The sequence below is a fragment of the Topomyia yanbarensis genome, chromosome 1 (genome assembly GCF_030247195.1).
Source record: "Topomyia yanbarensis strain Yona2022 chromosome 1, ASM3024719v1, whole genome shotgun sequence".
In the NCBI taxonomy this organism is placed as follows: Eukaryota; Metazoa; Arthropoda; class Insecta; order Diptera; family Culicidae; genus Topomyia; species Topomyia yanbarensis.
The window spans coordinates 54,161,566-54,188,767 of NC_080670.1; the positions used below are offsets into that span (position 1 = coordinate 54,161,566).

Consider the following 27,202-nt stretch of genomic DNA (forward strand, 5'->3'; position numbering starts at 1 on the left):
TGGATGATTTAATGATTAATGAAAAAAGTAAAGAACGCACTCAGATTTGAACTCACTTCCTTGCGCATCGTAGCACTGACTATATGCACTGTTCTATCTTTCCACATGTCGAGAGACCGTTAAAACTCGCAATTTGATGTTATTTCGTGAGTAATGAATTATTTGGTGAGGAATGAATAAAAAGCAGACGGAAAATAAAAGCTTGCCTTGCGTTGCTATACCAACCAGCATAGGCACGTGAATGTGATGGTAATCCTTTGACAGTGGTTGAAGAAACGTATGGACGTACAGCGAGAGATGAAATGATTTTATATGCTTGCAACAATTGCAAGCGGCATTAACTGCAAAATTGCAAGCGACGCCAACATTATTTGCAAGTGATTGTCACTGATTGTCGTATTTATTTGTCAACGCTAACTAAAAATCTAATAAATACTTAGGAGAAGTAGATGGGACGTATACGTCCCACTGCGTCGCAAAGGGTTAATTAGCGGAAGACTTATAGGCTACGAATGGCCACAATACTTGTCATACACAAATTACTGATACTCCCTGTTGCTATTCACGGTCATGAAGCTTGGTCATTGATGGAAAAAGAGTGCACGGAAAAAATTGTTTCCAAAATCGCAAAGTTCCATGAATTTCTGGAACAATCTTGTTTTCACGTTACGAAAACTTGACAATAAACAAAAAATCGCGTGTTTTATAATCATGCTCAACTTCCCTTCAGTGACGCCCATATAATGCTTTTATTAGTGTAGATATTTGTGTTTATTTTGTGAACTACAGTCACGGTTTCCTCCATGTCATCATCAAATCGAGTATCTGTGCGTCAACTGGATCACAATTTTATGATCATTAGTCATATCACTCAAAATTGACTAGTGATTTTATTGAAAGATTTAGCTACATTATTCTGAGCCCGACTATACGACGTGAACTGATTCATGTTTTATTACATCTTGAACATGATTTGGTTTTCGTGGTTGTGAATAAGTTAACAAAATTAAAAAACCTATTTCCCGCGAACTATTGCACGAAACTCGAAATATTATTCATTAATCCTTTTAATCATCGTGAACAAATTCATGATTCCTAATATATTTGTTAAGATGAAATATCTGTGCTGTTGAAATAGTTCACAAAACCAAGAAACAAATTTCATGTAATCGTGATCTAGTCGATAATGCCCAGTACATGATTCACGATCTATCTATATTTGAGATGAGTCGGTGGGTCCACCTTCCTTCCTCCGAGTTGTCCCACTCCTGTTGTCATTTAGCCAACGAGTCCGCTCGTACCAGTCTCCTAGCGTTACGTGTATTTCTCCGCTGGTAGCGTTCCACGTCCTCCGCCAGGGTGATGCAGATGGGGATCATCCCGGCGATAGCGCATACTGCCTCCGACGATATTGTTCTGTAGGCACTCGCGACTCGTACGGCCATCAGCCGGAATGTCCTGTTTAGCTTTTCATAGTTCCGCTTGGTTTTCAGCGTAGCACTCCAGGCAGGAACCCCATATCGGAGTATTGAAGACGAAACAGTAGATAGCAGACGCCTCGTGCTGATTCTCGGGCCGCCGACGTTTGGCATGATTCTCGCTATTGCGTTCGTTGCCTTCGCCGATTTTTCACAGACGTAGTCAACGTGGTTGTTGAAGCTCAACCGGTCGTCGATTATAACACTCAATTGCTTCAGTGCACGCTTCGATGCAATCACGTGGCCTCCAACGTCGATCTGAATCCGCTGAACCGCTTTGCAGTTACTGACCAACAACACCTCCGTCTTGTGGTGAGCTATTTGCAGCTTGACCCCGTTCTTTCAGCTTTCGATCGCGTCTATTGTCTCCGTCACTGACACCTCCACTTCTTGAAGTGTCTCACCCGTCACCGTTAGTGACACGTCGTCCGCGAAACCCACGATTTTCACTTTCCTATGCAGCTGCAGCGTTGCAGACCCCATCGTACACCACGTTCCAAAGAGTTGGACCGAGAATGGAGCCCTGGAGAACGCCCGCTGTGACTCGCATTGACTTCTGCCTTTCGCTCGTCTCGTACAGCAGCACTCTGCTCTGAATGTAGCTCTTCAGGATCTGGCATAGATAGTCGGGAACCCTCATTCTATGCAGCGCTGCAGCGATGGCTTCCCAGCTGGCACTGTTGAACGCGTTCTTCACATCTATCGTGACCACAGCGCAGTATCGATCTCCTCTTCGCTTCTGTTTAGATGACTTCTCAGCACTCTCGTGCACTGTCACAAGCCGCCGCAATCCTTCTCGTTAGGTCACACGTCACAAGCCGCCACAATTTTTCTCGCATCCACGTTCTCGGTCCCGCCGTTCGGCCGAAATGCCTCAACAAAGAGATCTTTGTTGAAGGCTTTCGTCTTCCACTTTCGTTCGCCGGTCATCCTTTTCCGTACTGCCGCGGGGTTCCGTTGACCGATACGGTAGCGAATCGCCTGGTGGTCACTATGCGTATACGTTTCGCATGCTCTCCAATTAATGTTCGCCGTCAATTAGGGACTACAGAATGTGACGTCGATAATAGACTCCCTCCCGTCTCTCCGAAATGTGCTAACAGAACCTTCATTGCACAATCGTACGTCTAACTTCGCTAGAGCTTCCTGCAGGATACATCCTATTGTGTTGGTTACTCTACTGCCCCATTCCACAGCCCAGGTGTTGAAGTCACCACCAATGACTACCGGCTTCCGACCGATCAACTGCTCGGTTTACTGCTCCAGCATTAGGCTGAACTGCTCTACTGTCCACCTTGGAGGAGCGTAGCAGCTACACACGACGAAGCCGTTGATTTTGGCTATTACGAAACCCTCATATGAGCGTTCTACCACTTCTTGGATGGGGAATCTGCCCATTACTTGTATCACAGTGGTTCCTGATCTATCCGCCACCCAGTTACCGTTATTAGGGGGGACTTGATAAGGCTCTGCGATCAAAGCGACATCGCACATAGTGTCTGTCGTAGACTGCCACAACAGTTGCTGTGATTCAGGTTTATCTGGGTCATCTCCATCACCGTTGGCTTGCAGTCGCCTTCTTGTAGGCAGGGGATTTAAAGCCATTCGTCTGATGATCGTTTCCTTCCGTTGGGGTGCAAAGCAAGCACTTCGGCCTCTGCATGCAGTCTCTCGCAAGATGGCCCGTCTCTCCGCATTTCCAGCACATTCCGGATCTGTCCGGGCCTTTGCAATATCCTGCTAAATGTCCAAAGCGTAAACATTTGAAGCATTTCTCAGCTTGTTTATTTACTCGTGGGGCGGCTCTCAGTAGGCATCTCGACCATGTATGTATGTATGTATGTTTTTTTTCTACCATGGACGTCCTAGCCCAGTACACGTGCTATTGGTAGGGTCCAATCTACCACACGGGGTGCACTGAGGGCGTGTCGGGCTCGAATGGTGACGCTGCCATTAATATCGACTAAGCTCCATTGGGCTCCGCCATCGTTCCTCCCAGGAACTACCTCTCGGTATTACTTCTGGGGGGATGGCTGTACATAATGAACCCATTCACTCTTACTCACGCGTTCATACGTCCTGTATGAGGCTTACTTGGGTGCTCTCTCTATCGCACCTTGATTCACTCTCAAACACATGAGGCTGACTTTTGTGCTCACCTTTTTCGTTCCTTGCGAGGCTGACTTGTGTGCTCACCTTACTCATTCCTTGCTAGGCTTACTTTTGTGCTCGCCCCACCCATACCATGTGAGGCTGACTTGGGTGCTCACCCTATCACCTGATTCACTCTCGATCGTGCCACTCTATTGTACCTCTGTCACTCCCCCTGGCATCCCATGTGGGACATTTTTCTTAGGCCCCACTTCTGACATACCATGTGAGGCTGACTTGCGTGCTCACCTTTTTCATTCCTTACTTGGCTTACTCTTGTACTAGCCTCTACCATACCATGTGAGACTGACTTGGATGCTCACCCTTTCACTCCTCTGCCACGCCATGAGGCATCGATAGCTAAGTCCCAACATACTACGCTACGACCCTCCCGTCTTGGCATGAGGCAGTCCCCTTATACGCCTATACACTCACTCTTCTGTCTTGCTTCGGGGTAGCTGGGTTTACCCCTTACGCGGTTGCCAGTCGCTGCGCCAAACCTGCCTCGGCATGAACAGACCATTCACTCCCTTTTTTGCGCTTGGCCTTTTTCGCTCCAGCTAACCAATCACTAGTTAGCCGTGCCCGTCGTCTGTTGCTATCCCATATAAACTGGTGCCACCGTGATGTCCAAATGAAATGACTCATCAAAGTCGGATAAAAATAAAATTTAACAACAGTTTTCGGGAACAATACCATTCATTTGAGACTAAGTTTGGTCAAATCGGTCCAGTCATCACTGAGAAATGGATGTACCTGTTATTCTGAATTTTAATACTTCCGCCGGGGATTCCGGAGCCGTCGATGGTGGCCAATATGGCCAATGTGACTATAAATGATTGTTAGTGACATAGAGCTACAAATCCAAGCAGTTGTGGTCACATTTTGAAAAAAATTTCACCTTTTTAAGTTCATCGCAGTATACGTTGAAATCGGGATTTGCTGCGTGTTCGTACTCAACACCGTGTAATTCTGGAAGTTGGATCACTTAGAAATTCAATAGCAGCCAATGGGAATGTTGCACCTTTCATTTGAGGCTATGTTTATAAAAATCGGAATTCGCTGAGAAATAGGTATGACATTAACTTAGGGACTTGGCAAGATCTCCGGTGGCATTAATAATCATCATAGGTGGCCAATGTGATAAAAGCGACTTCGATGGGTCAATAATGATCTTGACTCGCAAATCCAAGTAATGTTGCACATATTTTAATATGTGTTGCATCATTTGGACATCATGGTGGTACGAGTCTATATGGGAATTAGCTGCGTGATCGTACTCATCAACCCGTAACACCGGAACCGCAAATCGGATCAATAAATCAATAGAGAGCGATGGGAAGATTGTACCTTTCATTTGAGATTGAGTTTGTACAAATCGGTCCAGTCATCTCTGAGAAAAATCGATGAGGTTATTTGACACATGCACACATACATATATACATACATACACACATACACACACATATAGACATTTTCCGATCTCGACTGAGTCGAATGATAAGAAAAAATCGGTGAACAAATCGCTCATTACTTTTGTAATTGATCATATTTCAATAGCCATAAATAAAAAATATTTAAGAAATCGTTCTTCTTTGAGTAACTTACAGTCAAATAAAATTTAAATGCAAAATTTTGCAGAAAATGGCAATTATTTTTAATTAATTACTGAATAGAATTCTAATTGTAATTAGTGACCAAAGAATGTTGCAGGAATATTCGATAGGTATTGCAATTATCGATCAAATGATATTAAAATCAGTAAAATCGGTAAAGTACAACCGGAAATATTTGTGATGAAGTGAAGGGCCAACTTTTTAAAATACAAAAACGGTTTTTTTCGCAATAACTCAAAGTCTGTTCCATCCAAATACTGTGAAATAAATGATAAAAATATTGTGGGAATTCAAATCACTGTAAACTAGTGTAATCTAATTAATGTCAAATTTGTATGTATTCTTCGAGGTCTTTCATTCATTTGCTCTATCATAGTAAAGAAACTGTTCGCCAAAAACGTCGAAGAGAATGCCACTGTTCACAGTGGTTCAAAACTGCCTAATACTCGATTGCCAAAACTACAAATAAAAGGAATGTAAAAAAACGATCAAATGGATTCGATAGTGATACAAACGTATTGCTGCATAATTCGAAGCATCATTAAGAAATGAAGTCATTAAAGGTAATGACGGTTCTGTACCATAGTGATAGGCAGAAAGTGACTTTTCGTGACTATTTGGCAAAATTTTGCTGCGTGATGATGGATGTCTAAACTTAAGACGTAGAAGACTTCAACCAGCTTCATGCCATGCAGCGAAATCAGGTAACAAAGTAATTATGAACGACAGAGAAGCATAAGCTTCCGAAGGAATATTCAGTTTGGCAGGTCATCAGCAACAGTGGATGAATTAGTATAAACTTCGTATGAACAGGAAGGTATCCCAGAATTTCTACCATAATGATTGTACAGAGAAACGATTTTAGTGCAGTCATAATGTACTCTTTCTTTACTTGCCCGATTTGGAATCTTCTGACTAACTAGGTCAGTGGTGATTTGCATATTTAGAACAAAAGACCCAAAGAGCCCAATTCACCGAACTGTCCGGAGCGTACTATCATGCGGAATTGGACTCTCGTGATGAGGGAGTAGTATAATTGCCAACAGCAGGTATCAACCAAAGAAAACTACCGAGAATTGCGGCACAAATCAACTAAATTGGCTATCCTTGATTTTCGTGAGGACTGCACATTGTAACTTTTCTAACACGCACTTCTTTCGACGCTATTTTCTAAAGGGCTTTTAACATATTAACGAATAATGTATTTTTAGACAGAACAGACATACGTCAATATCTGTGAGAAATATTTTATTTTTTGATTGAATATTTCAAGAGATCTGTGTGTTTTTAGGTGTCCATATTTTGTCGGGTTTATGTTTGCAGCACTGGTTTAACGGTTAAAATTTTATTGATATTGAGTTAATAGCAAGTAAAGGCTTGGTGTTTATATTCCAGTGCTGGTTTTTTTTAATGAAAATCCATAATAATCAATTGTGAAACCAATTACTCTTCGTTTGTTTGTGCTCTCATTTCTGTAACTAATTAAATGCAGCACCCGTTAATGAACTCGAATGTTGACCTGATATACAGAAGCTGTATGTACCTACTTTTAATTGAATAAAGTTTTACCAAGCAACTTTTATCTGCATAATCCTAAAAATTTTCAAAATGAAAATCAGTTCCGGTCGTTCATAAACAATGAAATGAAAAAAATTACACGATATCCTCTTTTCCCCTGAACACAGCCATAAAATTCATTCAACACGTGGGGCAAGCTTTGCGTTGCTAGGACACCCCACACAACCTGCCAATCCAAACAATGCACGAACAAATTGGCATTTGCGCTCAGCTACCCGGTGTTTCCCAGGCACCAGACCACGGCAAAAAAGACGATTTGCCTAATCCTACAAAACTCGACGAAATAGCTGACCAGCAGCAACCAGCGGTGGAAGTTGACTTGCTGTGGTGTGGTGGCGGTGGTGTTGTTGATGGTGGTTGACGGTTTGCGCCGTTCCTTCCGATGTTCGTTACTATGCGGATTGGTGGTGACCACCACTCTCCACCACCCTCTCATGTTCAGCCCATTTTTTTCTGTTGTCACGTATATATGCTCGCACAATCAGCTTACCTGTAGATGGGCGATCCTTTATCTTCGCGGTACCAGAGAACCAGCACCACATTGTCTCCCGGCTCGTGGGTACTGATGTTGCAGGGAAGATAGATGGTCTCGCCGACCACCGCTTCCATGGTGACGAGGGGCACTGAAAAAGAACGAGAGAAAAAAAAACATAGTAAAGGATGGATCAGCGGATTTTTACTACCAGCGGGTGTATTGCATTCGGTGACAGTTGGAGAGGAAGTAATATTCTAGAACGTACATGCTAGGGTAAACGGGTTTAATGTGCCCTTTTGAACAAACACTATCATATTACGGCTGTCGACGCTATACTCTCCGTTTAAATTGCTCTAATTTATTATTATATTTGTTATAAATTAGTTCTAGATAATATTTTTTTATATAAAAACGTCCGAATAAGTATTAAAACACATTTTTTTTATAAAATACCGAAATTCTAGTTTCTTCATTTATGCAGGGTAATGACTAACCTGACCAATTCTGACGAAAAATCTGGCCACATTTCAGCAACGAAGCGTAATCTTTCGCCACGCTTAGGTAGATATATTAGAGTGTACGGGTTTTTTCAACAGAATTGGTCAGCTTAGTAATGACCCAGTTACAGGGTAAAACACCTCACGACAGAAGAATGATATGAGAGTGGGAATTTTCATCATAGTACCTCTTTTGAAAGTTCTGTGCATTTGAGTGTTGAGATTTCATGAATAATGCTGCTATCAGTCATTTTTAAGGTTCAGATAACTCGGACTCTTTGAAATAAAACGGTGTATTTTGTCCTTATGGGGTATATTATATACTCTTACCCTAAATATCAACAGTGGTGCACAGCATCGGATTTTCGGTTTCGGTAAGCTTTCCGTATATCTGTTGACGCTTTCGGAAATATCGGTAAGCTTTTCGACAGCCGGATTAGCAAGTACAACACAAAAGCCTGCATTTGTATTCGTAAAATTGAACCGAAATGAATAAGACGGATCAACGTTTCATTTCATATTTACGTTCCCTGGTCATATTATTATATCTAAGCTAAAAAAATATTTTTCCGTCCTTTTGATTATTATAACTACAGTTGATGTTTATTACGTCACAGATTTAATTGAAACAGAGTTCTAGTTAAAACCAGTATTTGCACGCTTCGGTTTTATGTCAGAAATTTCCCGTGCTGTCATATTTGTCTCTCATGAGAAAAAAATGCTTTCACAAAGAATCTCATCTACTTATAGTTTTTAGAAGTAGTAACAGGTGTTGTCACAAGGGGAGCCATAATTTTCTTGAGCCAAGAGAGCGTAATGATCTGTCTTGAAGAATTGCATAGCGTCCTTTAAGGGAACATTTTAAAATCCAAGGACTCTCTTTGTATACTGGGCTGCGATAAACTAAATATGGCCATAGATTCTGCACTTGCGGATTATAACTCAAAAACGGAACAGCAGATCAAATCTTGTCCAAAGAATTTTTTCAACTACGTCAAAACTAAATTAAAATCAGACAATTTCCCATCAACAATGCACTTGGATGACAACGTACGTGATAGCTCGGAAGAAATCTGCAACCTATTTGCAACATTCTTCCAAGAAATATATACGACTTTTTCTGAACAAGACCGTGATCGCGATTACTTCGCTTTTCTTCCCGATTTTCCTTTGGATATTAGTGTCAATCATGTCATAGTGGAAGACATTTTCAATTCTCTAAAACATTTAGATGTATCAAAAGGTTCTGGCCCTGATGGAATCCCACCATTATTTATGAAAAACCCAGCAACCGAGTTAACTGCCCCATTGTTCTGGCTGTTTAATATGTCTTTGCAATCTGGGCAGTTCCCTAAAATATGGAAAAAATCTTTTTTAGTGCCTATATATAAATCTGGCAAAAAATCTGACGTACGTAATTATCGTGGGATAGCCATAATCTCCTGTATTCCGAAACTTTTCGAATCAATCATTAACGAAAAAATATTTCTTCAAATAAAAAACAGAATTTCCAACCTCCAGCATGACTTCTTCAAAGGTCGTTCGACCTCAACAAACTTACTAGAATTTATTAATTATACACTGATTGCAATGGATAATGGAAACTACGTGGAGGCACTTTATACAGACTTTAGTAAAGCATTTGATCGCATTGACATCCCAATGTTACTTTATAAATTGACAAAGATCGGCATTGAGCCTGGGCTACTTACATGGTTAGAATCATATCTCTCCGAACGTCAGCAAATAATTAAATTTAAAGGAAAGCAATCTAATCCAATTAAAGTCACCTCAGGAGTTCCACAAGGCTCTCATTTAGGCCCTCTATTGTTTATTTTATACGTGAACGATATCTCCTTCGTTCTCAAAAAACTGAAAGTACTAATTTATGCGGACGATATGAAACTTTATTTGGAGATAAGAAATGTCGAGGATATTAATACATTTCAAAACGAAATACAAATTTTCCACATGTGGTTTCAAAAAAGCCTCTTACAACTGAACGTGAAAAAGTGTAATTCAATAACCTTTAGTCGAAAACGACAAACACCGAATGTTGAGATTACCTTAGGAAATCAGACTGTAGTAAAGTGTGAAAGAATTAGGGATTTAGGTGTTATATTAGATTCAAAGTTAAATTTTATTGATCATTATAACACAATTATACACAAAGCTAACAACATGCTCAGTTTTATAAAACGCTTTAGATATCATTTTGAAGATCCTTATACAATAAAAATATTATATATTGCATATGTTAGGTCGATATTGGAATATTGCAGTATTATTTGGTGCCCTTTTTCAAGCAGACATGAAGAACGAATAGAATCGGTACAAAAACAGTTTTTATTATTTGCCCTTCGTAAATTAGGATGGACAGCATTCCCTCTGCCATCTTATGAAGCACGCTGCTTGCTTATCAATATTCAAACATTAAAGGAGCGTCGCGAATTTGCAATGCTCTCATTCATTAATAATATCGTTTCGCATCGTATCGATTCAGCTGAAATTTTATCCAAATTGAACTTTATGCACCTTCACGACAGCTACGAAATCGAAGTATATTTTCAATAACTCCTTTTCGCACAAACTATGCAAAATATAGCCCCATAAATCGAATGATGTCTATTTATAATCACTATTGCGACTCAATTGATTTTACAATGTCTAAACTGAAACTAAAGCAATATTTTATACACAAAAGAAATTCTAACGCGTAAGAGGATGATTCTGTAAAAGCCGAAATTGCTTCATTTATACTAAATTCACGAAATATACACATTAGTAATTAAGGAAATCTGTAGTCTACATAGATTGACGAAATAAATAAATAAATAAATAAGTAAGAGACCATGTGTTGCCCCACCGGGCCTTACTGCACGATACAAATAGCCCAACAGGCAGACGAACCTTGTCAAACAAGACGTAATTAGGCGATGCAGTCCCACAAAAAGGTCTCCCGAAACGAAGAGCATACAGTACGGGACTGTGCGATTTCCATTCAAAATCTTCCCTCACTGGAACAAGGGATACTTGAAACAGCCCACCTTGTGCTTCAGTACATCCACGAGTGACAAACTCGAATCGGTGACTACACCATAGATCTAAACTTTGTGGGCGGCAGCGCTTCATATATTACTTGTCGCCAGAAATGTTATTTGTTTTATTTATACATGTAATCACAATTCTGAACTGATTTTCGCTCTTTAAATTAATATTTTTCGGTGACAATGAACAGTGATCTGAAATCGATATTCGATTCTGAGCTTATCGCGCCGAACTTTCTGCGTCACTTCTTTCGAAATCTTTCATCCGAAATAAAATATGGCTCCACTGAGTTTGATTTCTACGGAAAGTCGGAGTCTTTGATGACGAATTTTGTTCGACATTTGTTTTACCACCAGCTGGGTTCTTTTTCAGGATAGTCGGCCTAGAGCCGGAGCAAATTCATTGAAAAAATACTTTTCCTGGATAAGATGAGCCACAAAATTTTCCACCAGCACCAGAGGCGAAACAAACAATTTTGTTGTAAGAAAGAGCGAGTGTCTGCAGCGATGTTTGTTGCCTTTGATATGGATGGCCTCCTCTACTCACTAAACCAATCGCGTAAATTATCTGTGAAGTGATCATCGCCAATCCCACTTGAAGTAATATGCCTTTCTGATCGGCTAGCTAAATTGGCAGAATTGGCAAGTTGAGCTAAAAATTGCGTTTCGACTTCGTCTCATCAGGATCCGACACTAATTTAATGACAGGTCCTGTCACTAAGTTAGTGTCGGATTCTGATGAGATGAGGTCGAAACGCAAATTCTATAACAAATTTAGTTGTAGGTTTTGTGCTCTTCACGCACAAAGATGATTTCACAAAATTTTCTACTTTATGGAGAAAAAATATCAAAATTGTTCTCCGTTAAGAAGAAACATAGCAAAGTGCACCTTGTATTGGCTTGCTAAGCCAAACCAAGTTTAGATTACATTAATTCTCATCAGCTTAGTCAGAACTCATTTTCTTGCGGAACATCACACAGGACTAGGGGTTTGCTCGGAAACACAAATAGTGTTTTCGTTTGTTGGAGCTAGCGTCAATCCGGCCGTAGCTTAGTCCTATCATTAAGTGAGTGTCGGATTCTGATGAGACGAAGTCGAAACGCAAATTCCATAACTAATTTAGTTATAGATTTTGTGCTCTTCAAGATCAAAGGTGGTTTTAAACAATGTTTTCCTTTACCCTCAAAAAGGCAAGGGGTCTCAGAGGCCTGGCTAGTTACAGGTTTCTAGTTTCAATAAGCTTGTAATTTGAAATACAAATGATCGAACGTTTTCATTGTGTCTTAGGAGCGACGCTTCTTGAAGTCCACAAGATTGGCTAGCTTTTTTGAGGGTTAATGAAATAAAAATAGTTTTGACCGGAATTTTTCTTTACTAAGGAAAAATATAGCATAGAAAACTTCAGAAGTTTGCAGAAGACTTCAGAAAACTATGGGCTTGAAAAAATTTCAAAAGTCCTAAAAGTCCTAAAAGAACATTTACAATTTAGTCCCTCTGGGAAATTTTGGGATCGTTTGAGAAGCAGGGTGTATTGCCTTTCTCATATAAAGGAAGGCTATGTAATCACTATGGAAATCGAGAACCTTATCAGAATGTTTTTGACTGATATAGGTTTTCTGGAATTTTAACAGGGTTGTAGCTAAAGGGTACTGTTTGGAGGTATACCTTCCACATGTATCACCCCTTCTCCTTTACACCTACCCATAAACCTCATCGCACTTTCCTCACATCAACCGCCCCCTCATCCTCCTCGCATACCAAAATATGATACGATTGGTGGTAACCTTACCCCTCTGCCGTCACCACAAGATACATGATCCTCGTGTGTCAACAATACTTTTTTTTTGGAATGGAAGTCCCCTTCTTTAGGTGCATTTCGAATTTTTTTATTCATTTTGTTTATTTGATAGGCTCAAATGCGTTAGCTTGGCGGTGCCAAATTCTTTTGGTTTTACATTTCGGATATCTTAAAACTAGGATGTTACAATGATGATTTTTTTTATAAAAGAGAAAAATTTTACAGCTATTTTAAGACTAGAAATACGAATCTATATACAAGAGAGGGGGCAAAAGATTTTTTTATGAAAAATTTTAAAACAAGGAACTCAATAGTAATAGTTTTTTCACGAAATATTAAAAATTAAAATAAATCACGATTTGCCAGCATATCTCGTACTGGGACATTGGGTGGTCTACCTCGGGCCCGAAGAGAATCCTTTAACTGAGACCTGGCGTCGCATACCCAGACAACGTGCTCGATGTCGTGATAGCCCTCGTCACAAGCGCACAGACTACTTTCCGCAAGCCCAATACGCCGCAAATGCGCATCCAAGGTACAGTGATTGGACATAAGTCGGGACATTACACGAATAACATCCCGACCCACATCCATCCCCCTGAACCAATGGAATGTAGCCATCGTCTAAGTTCACCATTGCTCCACGAGGTTTGCCAACTGTTGAGTGTCCTCTGACGACAAATACTAAAAAATTCGTTGAAGCAGATTGGTCTTTCGAATATGTCACCATTTAATGCGCCCACCTTTGCTAATGAGTCGGCCTTTTCATTGCCCGGGATAGAGCAATGAGAGAGGACCCAAAGTACACAAGCACTTCCGTATCTACCCCAGAAAATACGGGAATTGCTTTTTAGGCTTCACCGCACGAAGAGCTGCGATAGAGCTGAGGCTGTCCGAAATGATGAAGTGTCGATGATCCCAAGGGTGACAATGAAAGCTGTTAAAATTAAGTCCACGATGTTAGAAATTAGTCCATTACTGGACTGAATGTCTGTTTGAAAAAGGGGGACACTTGGGGTTTCTGGTGTCCCTGGAAGTGGTGGGTACTCCTTGTTAGAATTAAAGTTTCCAAGCCCTGGAGCAACTTGCTTCGGATTTTTGGTAGCACTTCCGTTGGATTTATTAGATGTTTTTGGCACACTCTCAGAGGATGACATCTTGGGACCCTTACAAGGTAGTCTAGGGGAGGCTAGATTTCTCCTCTTCCTGGACTCCCCCGGGTTAACGAGAGATGTTCCCTCTTGAGGGTCGTCAGATTCTTGCTCAACGCGAGCCAAACCTGCAAAGGGATTTTGAGCCAGGACAGATGACGAAGCATTTTTTAGCATTTCTGCATAAGAGCGCTTCGAGCGTTCCTTAAGGGAGCGTTTAATTTTATCCCCGCGCTGTTTGTACACAGAGCCTGATTGAGAGTAGGTAGTCTTAGCTCCCTCGGTGTTTGCGGTATACAATTCTTTGCATTCTAAGATCTTAATCTGTTGGAGTGAGGGGTCCCTAAAGCAGCCGACCCCGTGCTCCAACAGTTCTTCGCTGTTCAGGCCCGGTTCTGACACAACCCCATCAATTTCTACGGCCACACAAAGCACGTACGCTTTAAATTCCCGCATAAAGCGCTCACAGCAAGCACTCGCGTTTGCCTGGCCGAGATCATTCACTAGAACTTGTATCTTGTTTGCCCGAACACGTGTTATCTGAGCTACGGCCGAGTAGTTAGCAGTCAGATACCGAGAATGTTTCAATACATTAATCGGTTTCTCCCCGGTCCGAAAGTATACTACCCATGGCCCAGAGGAATCTAGAGGGTACTGTTTTATACGGGAGGCAAAGCGCGTGTTAGGGGGATCAGGTACTTCCATGAGAATATCAGATGGTATTTCGCCCTCGGCCATTTAAGCGCGAGGGCAGAGCGTTGTATATACGGGAATGTGTCTTATTATTAGATTACAAGGTAGAATAAAACAAGAGAAAAGGAAAGAAAGAAAACGAGAGGAAAAAACAAACAAAACTTATCTGCAGTAACGTCGATTGTTTCGCACCAGCGAAAACAATACACAGGACTTGCCTCCGGCACCAGCAGAACGGCAGCAAACAAACGAACAAAGGCTGACCTTCACTCACTGAAACTTACACACCGAACACCACTGTGAAGTATAATGATCTGCTCCGTTGCAAGGCTCGGAAACAACTAATTAGATGATTTTTAAAAATAGAAACATTAAAAGGTGATTTTGGATTTTCCTTTAACCATGAGCTTCGTCCAGTTCTGCAACATAATCCATTTAAGTACCACGAATGTTGGATGGTTTCCGTCCAGTTCGACCGGTTATTCTTTTCTATTAGGGTTCACTTGCAACAGGATAAAGATTCGTTGTCTTAATTGAACCATATGACGGTGTACTCAACAAGGGTTTATCGTCAGCTTTGGAAAATTGAAGACATAAACTTGAGAAGACTAACGAAAACATGCGCAAACTACGAATGAATAAATAATTAAACGACTGCATAAGATTAGTACTCTTTGGAAAACTAAGGAACGAAAAATGTTAACATACTTTCTATGTTTTGAGAAGATTCAAAGATTTGTTGATAAGAGCTACTAAATCATATAATCATTTCATCAAAAGCAGCCGAAAAACAGACTCAAACCTAGAATGAAATGAGACAACATCAAAACTCAACGAGAACAAAAGCTAAACAAACAACACCCTATTAGAGGTGAAATATGAACGCAGCTTTTCGTGGAAAATCCCCTAGCTTTGGAAGACTGAATTTTGCGAGAGAAAAAAGGAAATAACAAACAAAAACACTTCTTCTGGTGTCTTTCACTGTTTTAGCTACTCCATGCATTCCTTGTTATTTTCAGACTCCCGCTGCCATTGTAAACTCATTTCCTCGCAAACGAGACTCCCTATTTTCCACCGAAAAACAACTGTAACAAATATTCAGCGAAAGTGAAAGGGATTAGGCACCGGGTTTCAACGAGCTCAAGAACCGAAAAAAACCTTCTCCCCATTCGGGAGTGGGAATCTGTTGGCTTAGGATTTTTATCACGTCTAATGTCTGCATCCCTGCCGTAGCCCGTATGTTTATTCAGCTTGTATTATAGGTATTTTATTTCCGTCACGTGCGATCCGAGTAGCACATGTCATTTTTTTCCCCCGGATCCAACTGCCCGATACCGGGTGGAGCTGCTGTACCGGTATAACGATGAAGTACCCTCCCGGATGTAATTGGGGAAAAATGACTACTCGAGCAACAAATACCAATACGATGCGCAGTGAACCAAATATTTATTCAGTACCGTTCGGAAAACAATTTCGCATAAAATGAATGATCCCTCCCGCTTCATCTCCCTCATCAAATCCAAATCAGCGTGTCAAAGTGAGCAAGAATCTGTTTGCGACATCTAAATCCGGTCCAAATTGCTGCCATTCCCACTGCCGTTCCGTTATTTTGAATGCAGCAGCAGCAGGTCAACCAGTCCACCAGATGGACTGCTCATAAAATCGTAATATATGGTCTGATACCCGGGCTAGCTGATCTACATTACAATATCGGCCGGTCAACAATCAAATCGTGGTAAAAATCATCCTTCTCCCCAGTCAAACGGGCGGGGGTGCCAGCGAGAGTGACATTTGGGATCAGCCAGCATCCGTTATGAATCGCACATAATCCGCAAAAAATGATACCCAAATTGCCATTACTGTATGCATATTTGATTTTTACCCGTTGTGATACACACAGTCCTTTTCGTGCTACACCAACCACCCCTTTTCCGATACGGTAGATGATGGAACCATCCTCCGCCCCGGTACGGTGGCCTACAAAGGTTCGACGGCTTGATGTATCGTTTCAATTTCAGCTACAGATCAGAGAAACCGTCGCTCGGAACCAAGCCAGCAGCAGCAGTTGAAATGGAAATATATTTAAGTGCTACAGTTGCTACCACCACCCCTGCAGCAGAGCGGATACGGAATCGAACATGTATACAGGCTCCAGCAAAAATGCCTTCGGAGCGGAATTCTGTTCAGCCTGTTTGCTGGAATGAATCGTGCTGACCTCATCGGTTGGCCGTTTCGTGGAATACGAAAGTACCTGCATACGTTTGGGAGGCTCTGCTTTCGCTGGAATTTCGGACACCGTAATCATCAGGCACCCATTCATTGTCGTGAGTTGGGTCTTGGGTATGTGTGTGAATGAATTTTCGGTAAAACCCGCGCAATCCATCGACGGGTAATGATCCTGTTACGCGGGAATGGCCTGTGCAATGCGGTGAGTTAGGCGTACTGATGTGAACCGGCAACCGTGACACGGCAATTGCGTGAGAAATGTTATTTTGCGGGTTGCCTGGTGCTCGGTGAATGTTTCTTTTGAAAATGACTATTTCATGTCAAATTATGCGAGAAACTACAGTCTGGTGGCAGAATTGACAAGCTCCCGCCATGTTTTCGTAGATCATTAGCGTTGCCTGAGTAAGTAGTGTACCTTGGCAAAGCGTGATTAACTATGGAATTAAGTGCTCTCAACGCACTACATTTAGATGTTGGAACTAGATAAGCATCACCCCAGGAAAATTAAAAAAGAATTACAGATTTTTTTTGTGGAATCAAGGATTTGTTAAAGAATTAAATAATACACATGTGATGGTCATGTATGGTATGCTAAAAATGTTGCTCGATTTAAGGTGGGATTATAAAAAAACTCATTACAAATACCAAAACTTTCTTTTTTGTTTTAAATATATAAAATTTTTGTTTACGTCAAAACATATTCGTTCAGTTGCGAGATATAACCGCGCAAAGTTGACATCTTTTTTCAATTAGTATCCCGTTTTGCTTGTGAAGGAATTGGTCGATTTTCGTGATAATAATATCAAATTAAAAATAATTTCAAGCTCTCCGTAAACCTAAAAATGTGTTTGACGTGTGGTATCCGATGGTCAGAAATCTCTATGTTTAGCGAATTTCTGACACAATGGACGTTTGTTTCTTCGCAAATGGCGGGAATCAAATGATGGTCATGTCCCTCATATCTATGTCGGGGTTTGCTATAGGTGAATATAAACCAACGCTATAAAGGCAAGTTTTATATAGGAAAGCTACTAAATCCCGTCTTCATAACTTTCAACAAAAATAGCATGCCAAATCCGTGTGAAATGGCTCGTGCATGTATACTTGCTAATAGTTCCATTGACGCATGTCTTATATCCGACCTCATCACTCGCCGTAGCAGTCAGTACGACTGTTGATAACATAAACAAAGAATACGTCTATTGTTCGGCATATTTTCCGTGTAATGACCCATCACCTTCTGATGCTTTCAAAAGGGTTGTATCATACTGTGGCTGAATTGGATTTCCTCTCATAATCGGCAGTGATGCAAATGCCCATCACACAATTTGAGGCAGGTCAGATACTAATTTGAGTGGCACCAAGTTGGTGGAATACTTAAGTAGAACAAATCTGCATATATTTAATGTAGGAAATCGCCCAACATTTGCATGATCTGGCAGGGAAGAGGTGCTAGATGTAACTCGCTGCTCTGAAAGTATTACGCATGCATTGGCAAACTGGCTTGCACCCAACGTGCTTAAACCGTTGTTATCCGATCATAAGTATCATCGTCTTTGATGATTTAAACGTCTAGCTAGATATGGTCACATATCGTAATCCCAAATCTACGAACTAGGATCTCTACGAAAAGGGTTTGGCGACTAAGACTCCAAAAGTTATGTAGAAGAGCTTGGAATAGCATATGCAGGGACGGAGTCGGAGGTATTTAAGATGGCTCATAAAGCATACAGAAATGCCTTCGACCCTTTGAGCGAAGTGGTTGGAGAGGCCTCTGGACAGTTTCTTTCTAAATCAATGGACTTTCATGTCAGTACGATTAGAACTGCTAATGGTGAATACTCATCCGACGAAGATGTAGTACTCAACTGTCTTTTTGACACACACACACTTTCCAGGATGTACGAATCCATCACCGACCACTGCCCCTGAGTTCTTTTCGGTTAGTTCCGATTCTTGTGCATTTACTCGTAGATTTTTGAAAACACACTCGATCAAATTGACGATTGAAAGTTTTGCTCCGTATAAGTCTCCGAGAAAAGATGGAATCAGTCCAGTTCTATTTCAAAGAGGATATGAACACTTTAAGCATATTTTGAAAAAAGTTCTTAGTTGTAGTCTTGCAACATTCCATTAGCGTGGCGAGAAATGATTGTTAAATTCATTCCCAAAGATGGTTACATTACTTATGGGAAGGCAAAGAGCTTTAGACCGATCAGTCTGACCTACTTCCTTCTAAAATCAGTGAAGCATTTAATCGACCATTATATTCAGGATGTTAGTTTGGGCAAAAATCTTTATATTGAAGGTGCATTTCAGAACGTGTCTTTCGAATCCATTTTGGAAGTAGCAGGGGGACATGGAGTACCTTTGTATAGCATGATCTGAATATACCTAATGCTTAACAACCGACATTTGCGCTCATAGTTTAGACAAGTACAGATAGGGAAACTGCGGAGTGTCTGCGGATGTCGTCAAGGTGGTGTGCTGTCACCACTTTAATGGATCCTTGTCGCCGATAGTTTGTATTGTGTTGTTATTTTTCATACCCCATACCTTATTCGTTCTCCTCCCTTTCCCTTTTTATCAGAAAAGTGAGAAGACGACGTGGCAAGGCACAAATCTCCGAATAACATGGGGAAGGTGCCAATCGAACGAAAATATTCTTGTTTTCTGATTCGTTACTCGGTACATCTTGTAGATTAGTTTTGTTGATACCATATTGGGGCCGCTCGTCGTTATATTTCCGGCAGCGTATTATTAAATGCCGTATATCTCCACAGCATTCACAATTCGGTGGATGTACCTTTTCCAGTAGGAATGTATGTGTCAATCACGTGTGGCCTATTCTGAGCCGTGTCAATGCACGTTGGTCGGCTGTGTGCTTGGTTGATTTCCTTCAACTTTACGTCACGGGAATGAAACCACTGACTATCCCAGTGGTGTTCTTGTATTGCGACTCTTTCAACGCTCCAAACGACCTCAGCTGGGATCGGTATATTGATGGCAGACTGCGTTCTGGATCCAATTGTGTTTCGATTTGCCACCTTCTAAGGCTAGCAGTCAACTCGCGGAGTCCGTTACTATAACGAGTTAGTTTTTAATGTTCGAGATCGAATCAACCATCTTCAAGGTATATGCCTCCTCAGAGAAAAGACACTACAGTGTTTCGGAAGACTATGTTCGCACTACACCGTTGCATTGGAGTCCGGTTCTTATCGTTCTATCGCATTTGGATCCATCGGTGTAAAATAATGTGGATTATTGGCCGAACTTTTTCAGGTGGGTCACCGGCTCTTACGGTTTCCTCAACATTCTACGTAATCGAACGTTTCTCTGAATTCCACTCCCTGTTCGTACTCTTGATAAGCGTATCTATCGTGGGTAGTGCTGCTCCAGTGAGCTCCTGCATACGCTCCGATGCTCTTCGAATCAGTGGGAGATCGTTGTTATGACTAGCTCACGTAAGGCAAACTTTGCTGCTAAAAGCCCAATAAAAGTACTCGCTTCAGTCAGGATCGAGAGAATTGGGCTGGTTACGAAGGCACCAGAAGCGAATCGGACCATTTTATTGTTAGTAGGATCGAGTGTCTGTAATGATGTTTGGCCTCCTCCGTTCAATAACCCGATCCCGTATATTAGCATTAAAGTAATCATAGCCGATCCAACTTGAAACAGTGTCGTTAATTTGCCATGTGAAAGTTTGGCTCATATCATTTGAAGGATTCGGAGTCTGGAGTCACATGACTTCTTCACCATCTTGCAATGCGCCCTTACATTCAAGCTCCAATCTAACGATACACCGAGAATCCTCAACCGGTTCGTTTTAGGAACAGCTACCCGGACGATGGTAATGATACGAATTGGATCATGACGTGTATTGGGACTGCAGTTAAAAGATATTCGACTCCGCGGCAGAGATCATAAATCCCACATTCTTCGTCCACTTTTCGACGACCTTGGTCGCAGCCTATAACTTTCGATGTAACACTTTTGGTTTTCGTCCTCGTACTATATGGAGGATGTCGTCCGCACTCAACAATATTTTCACGCCAGTTAGAATTACTTTGAATACCGGTTGATGAGGAACAATGTCGCTCATAAAACAGAGCCTTGTGGTACTCCATTTTCCAGTTCATGTGTATTAGAAAGGTACGCAAACCTGAAACCTCTTTTTGGCGAGAAAGCTTTAACGTGCGTAATGTGCTATGGCGCCATATTGTATCGTACGCCTTGGGGAGTTCCAATGACGCTATGAGCCTGTGCTCAACGGTTGTCGGGATCGATGTCTCTAGCTCTGCAAAGTACCGCGTCCAGAACGGAAAGCATGTTGCCGTTTATGGAGTCGTCCCCTTGACACAAGTTCGGTGACGAGTCGTCTGTTTACGATGCGCCCGAGCAACTTCGACATACAGTTAGTGGGCAATATCGGTCGAAAGGCAGCAGGTCCAGAATCGCTACAATCCGGTTTTGGAATCGGTATGACTATAGCAGTCCGTCAGCTATTAGGAAAAATTCCGGTGCTCCAGATATTGTTTAGTAGCTCAAGAAGCGTCATCTTCATGGATAATGGAAGTCGTTGAAGAGCCTATCATATCTGTAGGTTCTGTTGAAAGACTTCGACCTTTATCGAGGGGCAGCAAAACTTCATTCAGGGTGTGGTTAGTATTGTACGTGTCATCGGTATTTGACAAAGGGCCCGCGCCTCGCCGTTCGGCACGTACGTTGTTTAAAGGGTAGAAACTTTCTCAAAGTAGCCGATAGCTAACTGTTATGTTTCACTACTTCTTCAACTGTCTCTTTGGGTTGTTTGTGAATTCGTTCGGTCGTTTTAGTATATCCATGCCTCGCTGTCGATTTCCACGCAGGGTATTTACTGGTTGCCGGTCGTAATTCTACTCAGCGAAATCCTTGTCATGACATCGCCCATGACTTTTGTTGCGCTAGCTTAATCGCCTTTCGTCCTGCTGCTCTTGATACCCGGAATCGTCTGAGTGCTATTGGTTTATCTTAATCTGAAATAGGTAGACGTCGAAGGGCACGTTTTCTATGCTGCTTGTTTCACTTCATAGCATGGTACAGCGTTTGACTCAGGTCGGTCACTATTTCGTGGTATATATTTGATTGTGGCTGCATCGATTGTTTCGGCGAACTTATCAAAATCCCAAATGATCGACTCGGCTGGTATGCGCTCGCACAGAGGACAGTCTGCAGTTTTGTCGAGGTTTTTGTATAATCGATCAACCAGTGATGGAGATCATAATCGGGAAGTGATCGTTAGTGTGTGTGTCAATGGTCAATACGAGTCGAAGAGCAGTCATTCAGAGAATCACGAGCTTTCTAGTCATCGTCGTTTCTACGATGAGCGCGTTCGATGACTACGATCCCCAAACGATGTGTAATGCATTAAAGCCTGCGGGGAATACTACTGGTAGACGAAGGCTACACCCATAGCGATCATTTAGCAATCCACTTTAGGATCAACTATGGTGTGCAGCATCCGAGGGCGGGAGATCCCTGTCAGGTACGCGGGTGGAAGTCCAATCACTTCGACAGCGAAGCTTTCATCGCGGCCCTGGGACTGGAGGCAAACACCGACAGTTTAAGCGGGGATGCGCTGGTAGCCGTTCTATCACGCGCGTGCGACGCCACTATGCCGAGAAAAACCCTGCCAAGAAACGGCAGATGCCCGGTATACTGGCGGAGTGCCGAGATTGCAGCTCTACGATCAGCCTGCCTCAGAGCTAGACGTAGGATGCAAAGAGCCCGCACCGAGGATGCAAGAGAGAACCGCCGTGAAGTGTTTCGAGCTGCGAAATTGGCCCTTAACAAGGCCATTAAAAGCAGCAAGAGAGCGTGTTTCGACAACCTGTGTGAGAGTGCCAACGCGAATCCGTGGGGTGACGCCTACAGAATCGTGATGGCCAATACCAAAAGGGGCTCTTTACCCCAAGAACGGTCTCCGGACCGGTTGGCAACGATTATCGAAGTACTCTTCCCGTCTCGAGCCACAAGCCACTGGCCACCTGCACTACGAGACAGTGCGGGCACGGCCAAAATGGTGGCTCCGGTGACGAATGAAGAACTACTCGCAGTGGCTAATTCCCTAGCAATGAACAAAGCTCCAGGGCCCGATGGAGTTCCAAACAGCGCTCTCAAGGCAGCGATAATAGCGAACCCGAACATGTTCAGGCTAGCTATGCAGAGATGCCTTGACGAGTGCCGTTTCCCCGATGGATGGAAAAGGCAGAAATTGGTGCTGTTGCCGAAACCCGGGAAGCCGCCAGGCGACCAATCGGCGTACAGACCAATCTGTCTGATCGACACGACTGGCAAATTGCTTGAGAGGATCATCCTCAACAGGCTAACCCCGTACGCAGAAGGTACGGACGGTCTGTCAAGAAACCAGTTTGGCTTTCGGAAGGGTAAGTCCACGGTGAACGCTATCAACTCAGTGATAACGACTGCCGAGATAGCGATCCAACGAAAAAGGCGAGGTATTCGATACTGTGCGTTAGTGACACTCGACGTGAAGAACGCATTCAAAGCGCAAGCTGGGATGCCATCGCGCTCTCGTTACACCGGCTTAGTCTACCGGTGGGTCTGTACAGGACCTTGGAAAGCTACGTCCAGAACCGCGTACTGATATACGAGACCGATGCCGGTCAGAAAAGGGTTCCGATTACCGCCAGAGTCCCGCAGGGCTCGATCCTAGGCCCGGTGCTCTGGAACCTCATGTATGACGGGGTTCTAAGACTGAAGTTCCCTCCTGGGGTCAAGATCGTCGGCTTTGCCGACGACGTAACCTTGGAGGTCTATGAGGAGTCAATCCCTGAGTTAGAACTAACTGCAGAACACGCGATCAACATGGTGGAGGAATGGATGAGCGCAAAAGGCCTGGAGCTCGCTCAGCATAAGACGGAGGTAGTTATCGTCAACAACCGCAAGTCGACACAACATGCAGTTATCCATATGGGAGAAGTCGTGATCACCTCACAGCGGAGTCTGAAGTCTCTCGGAGTAATTATCAAGCTGACCTTCGGCAGACACGTCGACTATACATGCAAGAGAGCGTCGACTGCTGTTGCGGCACTATCGAGGATGATGTCCAACAGCTCAAAGGTGTGCACCAGTAGACGTAGGCTACTGGCAGGCGTTGCCGTATCTATCCTCGGGTACGGCGGCCCGTCATGGTTAAGAGCACTGAGGGTAACCAGTTACCTACAGAAACTGGAGAGCACCTACCGTGTGATGTGCCTCAGAGCGATATCTGCCTACCGCACAGTATCACACGATGCATCCTGCGTGATAGCGAGCATTATGCCAGTGGGGTTGGTCATCCGGGAAGATGGGGACTGCTTCGAGTTACTTAGAAATAGAGGAGCCCGCGAGCGCACCAGGGTTACCTCGGTCGCCAGATGGCAGCGTGAGTGGGACAACTCCTCGAAAGGTAGGTGGACTCACCGGCTGATACCTAGCATATCGAGCTGGGTGGGCAGACCCCATGGAGAAGTTCACTTCCATCTGACACAATTCCTGTCAGGCAATGGCTGCTTCCGGCAGTACCTCCACAGGTTCGGACACGTGGAGGTCCCCATCTGCCCTGACTGCTCAGGTGTCGACGAAATTGCCAAACACATACTGTTTGTATGTCCTCGTTTCGACGTCGAAAGAAGAGCAATGCTAGTCGTCTGCGGCTGGGACACAACCCCTGATACCCTTATTCAGCGGATGTTTCAAGCCGTGGAGAAGTGGAACGCAGTCTCGACGGGCACGACTAACAAGTGATTGGTTAGTTGGAGCGGAAAAAAAGGTCGAGCGCAAAAATGTGAGTGAATGGTCTGTTCATGCTGAGCCAGATTTGGCGCAGCGACTGGCAACCGCGTAAGGGGTAAACCCAGCCACCCCGAAGCAAGGCAGAAGTGCGAGTGTATAGGCGTATATGTGGACTGCCTCATGCCAAGATGGGAGGGTCGTAGCGTAGTATGTTGGGGCTTAGCTATAAATACCTCGTGGAGTGGCAGAGGAGTGAAGGGTGAGCATCCAAGTCAGCCTCACACGGTATGTTAGAGGTGAGCACAAAAGTAAGCCTCATGTGGAGTGTTAGAGAGTGAATCAAGGTGTAACAGAAAGAGCAGCCAAGTAAGCCTCATACAGTACGTATGAACACGTGAGCGAGAGTGAGTGAGTACATCAAGTACAGCCATCCCCCAGAAGTAATACCGAGAGGTAGTCCCTGGGGGAACAATGACGGTGCCCAATGGAGTTTAGTCAGTATTACCTAGTCATGGTGTCACCATGAGAGCCCGACACTCCAGTACACCCCGTGTGGTAGCTTGGCATCTACTAATAGCACGTGTACTGGGTTAGTGCGTAAATTTCATTTTCCATTAAAAAAGGGTATTTCTTCTCGGATTGCAAGGACTACAAGTATGTGGTCAACAGTGTAAACAGCTCTGTTTCAGTTGCAGCGTAGAGTACCTGCCAACAAACTCTATACTACCACGCTTTGGTTGACTTTTGCTTCTTCCAGCTCTATTACGCAAGGTTCGTGATCGGAGATGAGCAGCTTTAGCTCCCTGATGTTCGCTCTGAGACCGCGAAGATTCAACTGCAGTGCAAAACACCCATTGTAACTACCATTCGTGATCGACTGTGTTGACGATGATGTGGTCTATACTCTGCGCGTAGGTGTGGTATGGGCGCGTAATATTCCCTAAAGGGCGGAAAGCCAGGAGATCAATTTCGAGGACATTCGGGAGATAGGAACAATTCTCTTCCTCCAGTCGACCCCTTCATGATGAAGCTTGGAAGCTACTTTTTTCTTTTCTTCCCCAAATCGGTTGCTCATTCGATACATGCTGGTCACATCTGTAATGGAAGAAGCCGCAAAGGAATCCGTTCGTAGGCAAGGTAGAATGAAACTGACCTATGGATTGTCCGGTCCTACACTAGCCGCTGTTCTGCTAGCCGCTGTCGACACAACTACATGATTACTCCAAGAGCTACCGACAGCGACCGGCACTGCGGAAAGACTGTGTATAGTTTTCATAGCCGAAAAAAGCCAATATTATTTTCTCAGATACACATTTTATCCTTCAGCAATCGCTTCACTTTTCATCTGACGCCCGTAAAGTCCTCAACGCACAGTTGTCCCAAATTGCAAAAATACATTAGGGGAACTCGGGGCTATTCGGATCTACTAAAGCTGATCGGTTTTTTAGGTGGATATATGTGAAAAACGTTAGTTTTTCACATATTGTTAGTTTGAAATCTCAGCTACAGTACGATGCCTTAAAAGGTTCATTTGCACCACTCAATGGCAGCGCTAAGCGACGATTTGTAATCCTCTATGTTTTTACACCCTTCTATAATGTAGGGGTAATTCGGACCTCCCTACGGGGCAATTCAGACCATTTTTCTTTATTTTTTTTACAATGGAATTATGTTTACCTATGAAATATTTACAAGAGACACTCCCAAGGAAGCAAAAAAAAATTGCTTTACGAAAACTTAATCTGGTATGTCACAGCTGTTGATTGGCAGCCCATGTATTTTCGTTGGTGTGGCGTGTGCAATAGTGTACGCAAGCCTCTGAACGGTGGTTATCGGAATAGGGGGTCCGAATAGCCCCGTATGCTCATGTCGCACAAAAGCGTCTCGAAAATAACTGTGTTTTCACCCAACCAAAAATCATTCCATAAAAAAGAAGCTTTCCAAAACACTTACCTTTTATATGTTCACTTTTATTTTTAGCTTTAATCACGGTCTATCAATTATAATAATTTTTGTTTGGAGAATCACTAACTTAGTGGTGCCAGTTCGATTTCTAAGCCCCTTCAGTCCAAACTCTACCCACAACTCTTAACCGGTCCAATTGTGGTCTTCTTTTGACCCAAAACTAAATCGCTGAATATTTTACAGATTCCAAAAGACCTGACAAAATCGTTTTCGGCAGTGACCGAAATTTCAGAAGAACCACTCAGGCAAGGTCAGGGTTTTGCTAGCCAATTCAAAGCAGGCAAACGATGTTGCCTGCTGCGTGCACTGTATGCGAAATTATAATGTATATATTCCAACTGTATGGGTAGAAATTGAAGGCGTCGCCAACCATGACAGCTTGACATCTGATGCAGTACGGGATAGACTGTTTCAGAGACCGCTTACCTTAGCCGGTTAAAATACTGGATTGTTTCAGTTGACAAATGGCGTGTGACGGACTCAATCAATAAGTTTTAGGAGACCAGTTGGTGCGATTATACTTGATACATACATACTGTTTATATTGTTTGTACGTACTGTTTATTACTTCATCGTTTTCGTTTGTTGAAATAAGTTATATTTCTGTGGTTGATAGGTCACCCGGAAGAGTGCAGTAATTCTTTGTATAAAATAAAAAACATAACCAATGGGTAGAAATTGAAGGCGTCGCCAATCATGAGAGCTTGACATCTGATGCAGTACGAGATAGACTGTTTCAGAGATCGCTTA

General features: G+C 42.9%; 1 protein-coding gene across 3 annotated transcripts in view; it reads right to left on the reverse strand.

The window, feature by feature from the left end:
* Nucleotides 1-27,202, reverse strand: part of LOC131677633 (hemicentin-2) — a 709,680-nt gene that overhangs the window by 212,064 nt on the left and 470,414 nt on the right. For all 3 annotated transcript variants that reach the window (XM_058957531.1, XM_058957529.1, XM_058957532.1), the window contains exon 3: nucleotides 7,314-7,446. In XM_058957531.1, the coding sequence (XP_058813514.1) occupies nucleotides 7,314-7,446 (133 nt within the window). The remainder of the gene's footprint in view (nucleotides 1-7,313; nucleotides 7,447-27,202) is intronic.